This window comes from Phoenix dactylifera, chromosome 7, assembly GCF_051530095.1.
Source record: "Phoenix dactylifera cultivar Ajwa chromosome 7, Ajwa_hap1_PhDact_Kaust_v1.1, whole genome shotgun sequence".
NCBI classification, from domain to species: domain Eukaryota; kingdom Viridiplantae; phylum Streptophyta; class Magnoliopsida; order Arecales; family Arecaceae; genus Phoenix; species Phoenix dactylifera.
The window spans coordinates 35,408,109-35,421,329 of NC_143196.1; the positions used below are offsets into that span (position 1 = coordinate 35,408,109).

Sequence of the window (13,221 nt, forward strand, 5' to 3'; positions counted from 1 at the left end):
TTCTAGATTTTCATTTTGCGACCCTCGCGGTGGATTCTGAATCCTCCCTTTCCACCCTATATTATCTCTACCATATATGCGTGTCTGCTTGCATGTTTTCCTGTGTGTACTCTTTGAGGACTGTTATCCATAGGAGATAATTTGATGGGCAACCTGAACACAAATTTCAAGAGAGGCTAACTCCTTGACTTTTATGCCTTTATTGTGCTATAATTTACTTTTGGCCCTTCGCATCATATTTTAAACATTACCAATCACCAAATGTCAATTTCTAAAGATACGAAGATTTGGTAGTTCAGAAAATTTTCACTGCGATAATCCAACATACTGTGGCATGCAGTTTAGAAAGAAAGCCAAAAGAGAATCTTTCCAGAAATCTCACTGATTGCATCATCAGTAATGCCAGCAAGAGGCAGCTCGAAGCAGCTACTCAATTATGACAGTGCTTTGTTTGTTGTTTCATAGCATCATAGTAAGGTAAGGATCCACAGAAGGGAGTGTCCAGGAGGTGCAATTCTACCCCCAAAATTCTGGTTTCAAATATTGATTAGCTTCATCATGATTATTTGCCCCATCTTCTGTCTTCCTGAAAATTTGGTCTTTACCATATGCAATTGAGGTTAAAAATCCAGATGAGATCACCCAGCTATAGTAGTGGGTTTATTTTCATGGACATTGTATAAAATAGAATAAAAATCTCTTAAACTAATCCTAATCCTAACCTTCCACATCAACAACAGCTGTAATCAACAAACAAATTACTCCCTATGACCTTCTAATAACATAACTTCATTTCTCCGACTTCCTTACTCCCAGGCATCTTTCCAAACATGTTTTTTTGTTCATTAAAACTTCAGATCTAATAGAAATTCAACAGAAGAAAGAAGAGGAAGAAAAGAGAGGAAGGAGATGACGTACAAAGGGAACTAATGTGAATAAGAAAAGAAAGAAGAGCTCCCTAAAATAGAAAGAGGAAAAGGAAGATGAAGAGAAACGCCTTTCTCCACAGCCTAGGTACACATATGAATTTTCACTCTTTCATTATTTTTCTTTACTATCTACATTTTCTCTTTCTCTTGAGATAATTTCAGAGATATAAGTTTTTGCTTTTCTTACTTTTGAAGAGTATTCCAAACAACTGAAATTAAAAACAGCCAATAAAAAGTATTCACACCAGGTATTTCTTACAAGGACGTTTTTCATTGTACCTTGTGCTTCTATATCATTTCTATATATTTAAAATCCTAGATGACAGCTGGGTTAGTGCAATGATCAATGCATATCCATGATACTAGAAGAGGAAAATATTGTCCAAGAAGGGCCATGTGGATTCTGAAGTTTCAAGGAGAGATTTTCAGAAAATACAAGGTATAAATATTTAATTGAGACATAACACCCAACCTCAGATATTTATGCAGTGTTATTTAACACCAGGGTCGGCGGAACCGTTCCGAACCGGGCGATTCCGGCCATCCCAAATCGTACCAATGACTCACTGATACGGTTCCGGCAACAAAAACGGAATCCGTTGCCGGAGCCGGAAAAGGAGAAGAAAAGAGAAAGCTAACAGGAGGGAGGGAGAAAGAAAAGGCGAGACGCCGGCCTCTGCTGCAGAAAACAAGGCTGTGGCCGCTGACCCTGTTTCGAACAAAATAGGGTCCGGTCGCTGCCTTAAAAAAATTCGCGATTTTTAAGTAAAATCAGCAAGAGATTTGCCGACTTTACTTAAAAAACACGAAATTTTTCAAAGCAGCGGTCGCGGCCTCGCTTCCCATGGCCAAGGCCGGCCTCCAAAGGCCTCCTCCGCCGACGTCCGCCACCCTCCTCCGGCCCTCCCTCTCCCGTTCGATCTCTTTCTCTTTTCCTCTCTCTCACAGTCCCTCTCTCGATACAAGCCCGGCACAACCTATACCGAGTCATCCCGCCGGAGAACCGGTACGGTGCCCGGTATCGGTTTCTCCGACCTTGTTTAACACTCTAATTTGCTAATGTCCCTACGCCCTTACTGTAAAAGTTAACAAAAATTTATTTTAATAATTAATTATTCTTTTGAGAAAATTGTAAGAGTAAACTATTGTAAACTTTCTCCCTCCAGTTATGCTTATAATTCCCTTCTTAATTCTTAAGATATAACAGCCATTAGTGTTATATGTTGTATATGCATTGTATTTTTGCTTTGAAAAGCAATATATTTTCCTATTAATAAATATATCGTTGTTATTTCCGCCTACCAACCCCCTCACATAAATTTCCGGCCCCGCCACTTATCATATTAGTGCAAGAAAGTGGCAGTATCACGGTCATCAACTACAAATGTGCCTTCGTTTACTATTTTTCCCTCGTACTACATTCAATATCCTTTACAATCTGCAACACTATTTTGCTGTACTGCTTCAAGCCCACCAACCAAAATTTTTTTGTCTCTTAACTTTTCCTCCCTGACAATAATCATTTGCAAACAAGCGGGGAAAATTTGGCCAATAATCAAGCAATGCCATAATATGATTATAACTTCCCCATTCTTCAACTGTTTATTTTTTTCACCATCAAATGTTCGGGACCCTTTTCCAGATTAGTTAGGTTGCAAAGCTAAATAGGTGAAAATTTATGCATGCATAGAAAGAGAGGTGGAAGGCATTCTACTTCAATCCAATGATTCAAGTCATTGCACATTCCAAACTCTCTTATCTGTGTAAATCCCTCTCATTGTTGGAAAGGCTGAGAAGAATAGAAGTGGAGAGAGGAAGTAGGGAGGATCACGGCTCATGACTCATGAAGTCCACTGATCAGTGAACCATGGTTCTCAGATACCAAAAAACACCTCATTTAAAAGAGTATAGCATCCCTAAATTACTGGAAATGTAGGATCAGCAGACTCCTGAGATCCGGCAACTTTACATTCTTCCTGTCTCCACTCACCTCACTCCTTACAAGCCACATCCACATATCACACATACACAGAATTTGGAATCCAAACAGTCAGCATTTCTAAGAATACAGGAGAACCAAGTTAGAACTTCAAAAATAACCAAACGATGGTTCTGGGTTTCATACATGATCAACATGGAAAAAACTTCCTCAAAGCGGGAAAAATAAAATAATTAGTCCAGGCATTTATTCTTCCACACTTTGCCATAGACTGAAAAGCACATTCTAAAGTTTCCAATTCACTATGTTAAACAAATACAACACAATTCTGTCAGCAAAGATGGGAAAGACGCACCATTTTCAGTTTTCCACTCGATTAAGAAATTTAGAAGCTTCAAAATAGAGAGTTGTTCATGTTCAAACTCCACCTGCGTAAGGATAATAGAAATTGAGACAGTACCCATCACAAACTCGGGCAAATAGTGTAAGCCAATCTCTTTCTGTGACACCAACAAACGCTTTGACAACTCGAGAATAATCTCAGTTTTTCCCTGAAGTTTATGCTGACCGGTACATAGTGAAAGGAGAGTCTCCAATAGTTCAACAGTGCATGCTTGGGCATCCGTTGCTACCTACAGGAATGATAAGGTCAACATAAACAAAAACTCCTAATCCAAAAAATGATATCTTATTCTGAGAGCATGTCAATATTTTACAGACAGAAAATAGCACAAAAAAAATTGTACACAAATTACCAACTTCTTGTGCAAAAACGTCATATTATAAGATCAGCTAACATATGATAATAGTGCATGCTTTCCTGTTTTATAGAACTTCAACTCTGTAGCTTCCTTATAAACGTGGTTAGAATTTCAAAAGGTCAAATATAACATGTTTATCATGTTACTATAAATTCCAAAATGTCTTACTACAACCATAAAAGATTAAGTCCTGGAACAAAGTATGTAAGCCTCTTAATAATAGGCCAATAACAGACACTAAGATAAGCTCTCTCTCTTTCTCTCCATTATAATTTATTTTTGAAATGTAATATATATATGTAGACCAAAGAATAATATAAATTTTACATCGTTCCATACATGACCTGCGTGCTGCTACCAATGAATATATGAATACCATAAAGTACTTATGAAAACTTAAATTCTAAACACAATACGGTAACAGATTCCATAAAATTGAACATTCTTTATTCTAACCCAAGGTCTGCCAAATCGATCTGAACTGCCCAATTTAGGATGTAATGACCCAAACCGGTGGGGAGCTAGGTCGATAAGGCCTTTCAGGCCAATAAGTGGCCCGTACCACACTCACAACCAGCCAACACCCAATAGCAGGAGCAACCACTAATGTCAAAGGGAGCTGATAGTGATCGCAAGACTATTCCAAGACATCTACCTAGAGATATAACAAGGAGATACTGAGGAGAGATTACTAGACACCCTATCCAGAGAATACGCTCTCGCATCGCTTTTTTTGTAGAAAGCTCGACCAGCAAGAAAAAGTGTTTGGCCCAAGCCAAAAAGAGGTTGATCCACTTCATTCGCTTGGCGAATGATCTTCGCTTCGCGGGAACAACAAAAACCACCATCTCGCTCTTTCCTTTCTTCGGTGCTACCTTTTTCTTTCCAAGGGATGGGGTTGGGGTGTATAAAAACCTATTTTTTGAATCCCTTATCTTTGATACTACCCTTAGGACTCTATAAAGTAATTTAACAGCAGATAGACACAAGTTATGACAACCCTCACACGAGAGCCAAAAAGAAGGCTTTCATTAAGATAATTCGCCCATACAATAGAAGGCTTTCATTAAGATAATTCGCCCATACAATAGAACAAGGAGAGCAATCAACGCTATGGCTACTTTAGGACAATTCCCGCCTTAGGATCCCTACTGTGACAACAGCTACTACACATCCCAAATCAGAAAATGCGAGGTTTCATCAACCTGAAGCCGCTAAAGCACTCCGAACGGCCTTTGATCGCCTTCCCGCATTATGGACTATTCTAGCTGAGAGCTCTGGTTGAACAGACACTGCTGGACTGATGACCCTTCCGTGCGCTTGCTTCCCTCTTCCGAGGGTGAAGATCGACGGTCTGGTCGAACACAACTATCTCGCTCTGCTCTATTGATCGAGACCAGCTTCAGCCACTATTGCTAGGACGGGCTTACTTAGACTGAGAACAGAGATTCTTTTCTCTGCTATGCTACTTTCCTCTTTCTTCCCTAAGGGCATTCCTTTCCTTCCAATAGAGCCAAACGGTCTTGCCATCGGGTATGCACTTCTAAATTAAGCAATTGATGCCCTGATCCCGGAATAAGAGAACTTTCTCTTCCAGGTATTCACTCATCCCCTCTCAGTGGCAAGAGTGAGTAGATAGCAGAAGTTCTTCAGGGTGGTGGACCTAGTTGAACCACCCAGCAGAAATAGATAGGTAGGGGCAGCCAGGAAAGAAAGCAGTTACTCAGAATAGCAAGAAAGGAAAAGGAAAAAAAAAGCTGCAGATCCATGTGTTGACCTTGTGTTGACCTAAGCTTATACTCTCAAAACCTTAAGGCAATGGTTATGCACAAGAAAATCCCATACCTTCTACCAAAAAAAAGGGAGTTTTCAGCAGTTTCAAATGAATTAACTTGATAACATTGGAGCTTAATTGGAAAAGAACTTTCATGATTCATTTAAGAGTTCCACAAGGATTGCTTTAGTAGGGAAAATTCTTTCATAGGAATGCATTTGGAGAGTTAGGATCTTAGGGAAGGTCAACTAAAACTAAAAGGTTCAAAGGTTATAAATACTACCCAGCCTCATATAATGAGTAGATGACCTCGAGTTTGTTAATGCAACCCACAGATTCAAGGGTTCCAAGATCACTTGGAGGGGTGGCAATGGAACTTGTTATCGATGACAGGCAAAATTGTTATAATCAGATCAGTTTTGAGTGGTACTTTCCTGGCTTTATAGTAGCTAAAGTTTCTTTACTCTTCCTAAGAGTGCTTTCTCACGAGCGAAAGCCACTCAGTTGCTTGCTAAATCGAAGAGAGCAGAAGGCACCTCGCCTAACATTATAGGAGAAGGGGCTTGTGAACCAGAAATGAATTAACAAATATGAAGCAAGACCTACTTTATTCGGAGTTGTATTGGCCTGGGTGCCCTTTCACCCTAGGCCCTTTTTTCTGCTATGGGGTCTGACAAGTCTTGGCTCATCATTGCCCTCTCCAAGGCTCTCCCGTCTAATTAGTGCCTCCTCCGAGCGATCATCTCTCGTCGTCCTTCCGGCTCGCATCTTTTCTTCTTTCATCGCGAATGGTAGTACTCCTTCAGGTCTTGGCCTTGGTTGCACTTGTCCATATCGCGCATATGTCTGAATGATAAACCAGTGGCATCTGACGACCGATCACGTGCAACTCTTGCCTGGGCCAGCAACTTTTTCAATACTTGATCCCCAATTAATAGTTCAAGTCACACACTCCCATAATCCATCCTCTCTTCGAAAAATCCACTTCAACTCTTCCAGCATATATTATGGGCAATACTTTCTTACCTAGAGGAGTTATTAACAGAGTTGAACAGATGGTGCAAAACTTCCTATAGAGCTCAAACAGATCAGTCCGAAAGAATTCACCTCCTAGCTTGGGATGCAATATGTCAATCATGCTGTGAAACTACTTTTAGAGCCTCAAAAGTTTTAGAGTATGTTGATGAGAGCCAAGTATGGGGAAGATGATTTGACCAGCATAGGTAACCAATAGTGCAACTGCTCTTTTATTTGGAAGTCGGTATGTTCTTTTGCTCCCATGCTTGCCTTCACATTCAGATGGATGGTCGCGGATGGACGGACTATCAATGTAGTGAACGACCCTTGGATCTCTATAGTTCCGTTGGCGCGCTATCCATACACTATCGACTATGAGGCCCTAGATAACAAAACGGTATGTGATTTGATGGCTACTGGAATAAGAACAAGGAACAAAGGACTTATCAAACAATGCTTTGGAGGTGAGCTTTCATAGCAATTCCTTCTTTTTTTTTGGGGGGGGGGGGGGGGGGAGGGAGGATTGAGGACAGAGTCAGTGAGCTTTACGACACTCTCAAAGGCTCTCCAAGGCACCAAAGGGATGCAAGATGGGTCTGGAAGGTAGGGCTTCATCCGAGAGTGGCACTTTTTCTCTAGAAGCTGGCTTGGGATAGATTACCATATAGAAGGATTCTACACCACCGAGATATTCTTATGTCCTCTACTTTCATAGAATCCGTTGACCATGTACTATTTGAGTGCCCCATAGATTTACAAATTTGGATACAATTCTTCAGTTAATTGACCCTAACTATCCATCCTTGGAATTTAGATGCTTTCTTCCAAATCATTAAGAGGGGCAGTCTTAGATTCATTAATGATCAGAAGTCTGTTTACTGGAGTTGTACTGCATATTACAATTAGTTGGCTAGAAATAAAAGAATTTGAAAATGTAAGTGAATGCCCTCTTGTTAATGTATTGAGAGCCTTTCATCACGCCCCAGACTTCATGTAGGCTAGATCACTAGAGAGATTTTTGGGTGTTAGAAAAATCTGGGTTCTACACTTGCAAGTTCTGCATCCCATGTTGTTTACTTCACTTGGTAACCCACTTCGATGGTGGTGTGAAGAACAGGGTCAGGTTGGTGGAGCGGGGTTTGTCATTCAGGATTCCAGATCAACATTTGTGGCAGGAGGTGGCTCGTCCCTGTTTGATACAAAAGTCCCACTGGCCAAAATAAGGGCTATATGGGAAGGTCTGGTATATGTCATCACTATTTTATAGGCGGACCACATCATTTTAGAGGGAGACTCTAGGATAGTTATATCCTGGATCACTATAGAGTTGCAAGTTCAAATATCTGATCATCCACTGATAGTGGATATTTGAAGACTCAAATCGAGCATCACTTCATGTATTGTGAGGCATATTTTCTGGGAGGCCAACAAAGCGGCTAATTGGGTGGCTTCCTATGCGGTAGAGTATACTGGCATGGAGCTATGGAAAACCTCTTATGCTTTGTCGGGACATCTTTGGGACATTCTAGTGACTGACGCGACTGCATGTATTTACTCGAGTTTTGTAAGGCAGCCGATACAATAAAAAAAAGGTTATAAATAGGGACTATCTAGAGGAAGGATGGAAAGATTAGGTGATCATGATGGAGACGTGGAAGAAAATTATTGATGTTAGAGTTTTTTGAATCTAAGTGCATTAAGACAACTTCCCTCTATGAGGATTCAATAAAGGGTGCAAGAACATGTCAAAGTTAAATTGCAACTAGATCAAAGGTGTGCTGAGATGACAAAGGATTATTTAGCTTGACCTAGATTTGTTGTTAACAACCCTTATGAAATGTATAATTTGGAGATAGAAAGGAAAAAAAGAAAGGAGAGAAAGAATGAAAAAAGGAAGCCTATTATCTTCTTTTTATGGTGGAATGGTATTTAGACACAATGCATGTTTTTTCCACCCCTTAAATTTTTCATTACAATCATCAAATCTGATGGCTTTCCATTCAACTTCTCTTGCAATGCACCATTACTTTCATAATATGATTCTTTAGATTGTTTAGTTTTCCTAATCTCTATGTTCCTTAGTTTTGAATTCATTGTTATCCAGCTTACAAAGAATTATTGCACTGTCCTGTGAGCCTTCTTGCTTAGTTGGAGTTATCAAATAAGAACTGATCGGGAGTAGCATTTTGTTTAGAGGGCTTTATCATATTTCTTGGAGCTTTTTGTACCCACTATTGTTATGGCCACAAAAAATAAATCATTTGTCTAGTAGCATACTCACTTCCTATTCCTTCAAGTAAAAGGATCAACTTTTTACCATGTGTCCTAATGAAGTCTTAAAAATGAATGAAATGTGTACTATAGTCCTACTTGAAAGTTTACATGTCTCTATTATCACAATCTATTCTCCTTCATTGACTATATAAATACCCCATATAGACCCCTACATAAATGTGGCTAGCATTCCTTAGCCGCCCGTTTGTAATGTGTACAACGGACATCCAAGTAATTAGCAATTATGAATCAATGTTTGATGAAAATCCCTCATATCACCAACTTTAAAATGTTATATTGATTGAGGTCCCTTCTAAGACCCAACTCTACAATTTTCTAACCCTAGGATTCTGCATCAAATTGATCCAGAACTAACTTACAAAAATCCAAGACTAACTCTCCCATTGAAAGGATTAGGATGTTTCGGATATGGTATAATCCACATAAGAAGGATATAATTGTCAGTTCTTGTAAAGGCATCATATATCATGCCTATAAGTGCGATGTAGCAAATAGGTAACTAAGATGCATATAAGCATGCAACAAAGTCCAAGGCCTATACAAATATAGTAAAATTTGTAATTTGTTAAAACACCTGAAAAATAAGAATGAAAGATCCTTCTACATAGAAATTGTGAGAAGGCTCTAAAAGGCTTAGCTTATGTTTATGAAGATTTAGCTCTCTTGTTTTCCAGAAATACAAAGAATATGAGATAAGGCTTGTTGTAATGGTTATGGTTAGTTATCATCAAAGATATCTTCAATGTTCTAACAACAGTTCTCATTTAATAGATGTTCATGTTTCATTAGCATGCATCATGACTGTTCAAGATTACATAGTCTAGAATATATACTTTTAAAATAAACTACCTTCCAGCAACTAGTCAATTTCTACGCCTAGGCAGACTTTCTTTACTTTTGAATGTTTAAAAAAAAAAAAAAAAAAATCTCATCTATAAAAAGGGTGAAGAGGAGATGAAAATACAGGCAATCGAGAATCTGTCACCAACTTTTTTCTCAAAAAAGTAGAGGAAATAAAGAAACAAGTGTCTGAATTGGTCAACATCTAATCACAAGACAACATCAAACATGTCATCTCATAAATCATGAATGAAGGATAAGCTTCTTAGCTAGGAGACCTTTTTTTATTATAAAATGATGGCTCACTTTTTACATGCTTAGCACTCTCATGCCGAAATATATTTAAAAACTACATATCACATTAAGGTTTTATTATTGTCTGCCTAGAGACATTGCAAAGTACACTTTGTTTACCAGAACAAATAGAACTTCAGTTTTAGAGATTTCCACGAGAATAACAAATGTTTTGAGGAATGCTATTGACAAATCTCTAAACGTTGTGCCTTTCAAGAGTGAAACTTACAAATTTTTGGTGCATATGACAAATTGTTTCACCACCTCTTGAAATGCACAATCAGAAAAAATGGCTCTAAATTAAAACTAAAGACCAACTTACTTTGAAAAATATTGCAAACGAAATTCATAAAAAAAGAAAAAAGAAATAAGGACTAATGGTTATGTTTTACCCTTTCTAGACTTCAACTCAAATTACTTTGTTAGGTTATAGCACTTGCATATTTCTACTTAGCCCCGCATCAGTTATAGTTGTGCATTGACACTTGTAAAAGTTCCACCACATCTTGGATTCTTATAGACAAGGATATTCAAGGAACCTTGTAAACTAACACCTTGTATGACACAAAGTGGGGGAGAGGAAAGAAGACAAGCAAAACAAAAGAAGTAAAGAAAAGGAAGAAAAGTGAACCTCAAATGCAAGAGAAGAGAAGAGAAAGAAAAGGGGAGTTTCTCTTTTCTCGGAATCTCTCCACTTATAGAGATATTAAAAAGGATAACTCAGAGACAAACCTCTTCTCCATTTCTCCTCTCATCTCTACTCGCTTTATTATCCAAAAGGCAGAGATCGATCCTCTCCTCTTTTCTCTACATACTCTCTCATCCCTTTCTCTTCTCTTTTCTCCAAATGTCACAATCCAAACAGACGGTAAATCTCAAAAGAAATTATTAACTTTCATATATATCAATGTCTTCCTTCAAAACCACTAGATTCTTTCAGAAGATTATAGGGATACGACTATAACAAGAACTTAAACATTTATCCCGTATGAGCCAAATAAAAGCCAACATGGTGACATTACACAAAACTTTGATGAGTGCTTCTTAGGATTTGGACAGAAAGATATGCTACAACGCCAGAAAATATACATGTCCATAATGAGAAAGTAATTAGGTGCTTGTTAGAAACAAAGACCTGACTAACTACAGGGTGCACAGAAAATACCATTTTAGTAGAAATTATTTTCTTCAAGAGCACCATGAATGCATCCACCAAATACTCAGCACAAGCAATGAGGTACTTAAAATCCTGCACAAGTTTTTTGAACATAGGAAGGCATAATAAGAGCCTCAGTGAAGTTATTTTTCAATTTGTCAGTGTAAATTTTTCGGGAGTATACAACAGAAAACAGAAAAAAGCTAGTGTGGTGGCACCATACTAATAGTTCCATAAAGTATCTAAAGGAAGCCCTCTCAAAACACAACATAAACTTGAAGATAACAATCTCAATTCTTTACACACCAATATCCTTGCAGATAATCTTCTGCCTGCAGGTCAACTTGTTTTAAACCATAACCAATAATTGACATATGAACTTGCCAGTAAAAGATTTTATTAAAACCATGATGTCAAATGTAGGAGTCTCCTACATGATCATGCACTAGCACAATTAGAATATGAATACAAGAATGAAAACCGTACCTCTTCATTACTGCAGGGGAAGTATTTTAGGCATCCTGTGAGAAGCTTCATAATGCAAGCAGCTTCAGACAGAAACGAGCAAGACAATGATGCGATCGACGATATCAAATCCCTCGCAAAAGATGAGGATTGTTTTCGTAGAACAGAGTATGTGAGAAATGGCCTCAAGAACCTCGAGACGTCCTCCATCCCAACGGACTTATTCTGTGCGATGAACAACATAACTTGCTGTATGAGCTCTGCCTGCACCTCTGCCTGACATGAAAGAACCTGCCAGACAAGACAAAACAACAAAATAAAATTGGCAACATCCAGAATATGGAATACTTCAACAGAATTTAGATCATATGCTGCCTAGAAGATAATCAATCCACTGAACGGTAAAAATCAATGCATAAGTAGCTGCAGCTCAGAGTGAGACCATGTGCCAAAAAAAAGGGAATATCAAATACAAAAACAGCACATGGAATAGATGATCGTAGATGCAATATCAGATTCCAACCATCCAAAGATCACCGACGGATCAAATGATGCCAAGAACCTTGAAAAAGTTCTAAGAAAAATGGAAAAGCAGAAGATTGGGATCATGCGCCCGAGATTCTTGAATTTGCAGCCAAGAATCGGAAGCTTAAAATCCGGAAAGCCAAGAAGACAAGGGTATCAAGAAAACAGACAATCAAGAACAATTATTAGACCATCAAGAAATGAGGAGAGAGAGAACCTTGACGAAGGGATGGAGCTCGACGGGATCGAAGCGGCGGCCCCACGAGGGATCGCTCTTGAACGCGAAGCGGACCAAGAAGCCGATCCCCTTGATGAAGACGGTGGCGAACCGTGGATCGCAGCCTTCGAGGCCGGACTGGAGCTCGACGAGGCCGGCGGAGGCAGTGAGGTGGCCGTCGCGGACGAGGAGGCAAAGCTCCCGGACGGCCTGGTCGGCGACGGCGGCGGAAGGGGAGTGGAGGCAGTGGGAGAGGGCATGGTGGCCAGGCCCGGAGTCCAGGCCGAGGGGAGTAGGGGCCGCGCGAAGCTTCTGGAAGATGGAGACAACCGCCAGGCGCTGGAAGGAGGGCTGCGGGACACGGGTTTTCTCGAGAAGAGGAGCGTAATAGGACTCCATTCCCGCTCTCCCGCTCGCTCTCTCGCCTCGGGAGGTAGATGTGGGGCTTGCTTTTAAAGCGACTCAGGAGTAGGGCTGGAAGTGGGCTCGGGCCGACCCGAAGCCCATCGGGTCGGGCCGCCTGCGGGCCGGGCTATGGGCTAGACCCAATAAATGTTGGGCCGGGTTCGGGCTGTAAACTTAAGCTCAATTTTATTTCGGGCTGGGCTCGGGTTTCCCATTGGCCCGGCCCGGGCCCGGACCAAGCCCGAGCCCAATGCCAGCCCGAACCAAGCCCAAAATCACGGGCTCACGGCCCGAATTGCATTTGGGTAACCCGAGCGGGGGAGGCCGTCGAATTATCAGGGTTGGCCATTTGGGGATTTTATCAGGGTTGCGGGTTGCCGTCTTGCCGAATCGCGATTTGCAGAGGGCCAGAGCTCGTCGACCGTCGTCGTCGTCGTCTAGGGTCCGGTGGAGGCATCGTCGGCTCGTCGGTGGCGGCTCGTCGAATGCAGAGGCGAGACGAGAGCGGGGGAGGCTCGTCGGCGGCTCGTCGAGTGCTAGGGTTTCTCCGCTCGTCGTCGTCGGCTCTCAGGTTAGGGTCCCTCTGATTTTGATGTTTTCCAGT

General features: G+C 40.5%; 1 protein-coding gene across 4 annotated transcripts in view; it reads right to left on the reverse strand.

The window, feature by feature from the left end:
• The window catches only part of RST1 (ARM repeat superfamily protein), a 52,822-nt gene extending 40,187 nt beyond the window's left edge, over positions 1-12,635 (reverse strand). For 2 of the 4 annotated variants that reach the window (XM_088701982.2, XM_039127019.3), the window contains exons 1-4: positions 12,213-12,634; positions 11,492-11,761; positions 11,015-11,098; positions 3,224-3,500 (exon numbers count right to left, since the gene is read on the reverse strand). In XM_088701982.2, the coding sequence (XP_088558108.2) occupies positions 3,224-3,500; positions 11,015-11,098; positions 11,492-11,761; positions 12,213-12,611 (1,030 nt within the window). In that variant the 5' untranslated portion in view covers positions 12,612-12,634. Of the gene's footprint in view, positions 1-3,223; positions 3,501-11,014; positions 11,099-11,491; positions 11,762-12,212 lie in introns of all 4 variants that reach the window. The other 2 variants (XM_088701983.2, XM_039127020.3) reach the window with 2 other exon arrangements.
• Between the last annotated feature and the right edge of the window lie 586 nt (positions 12,636-13,221).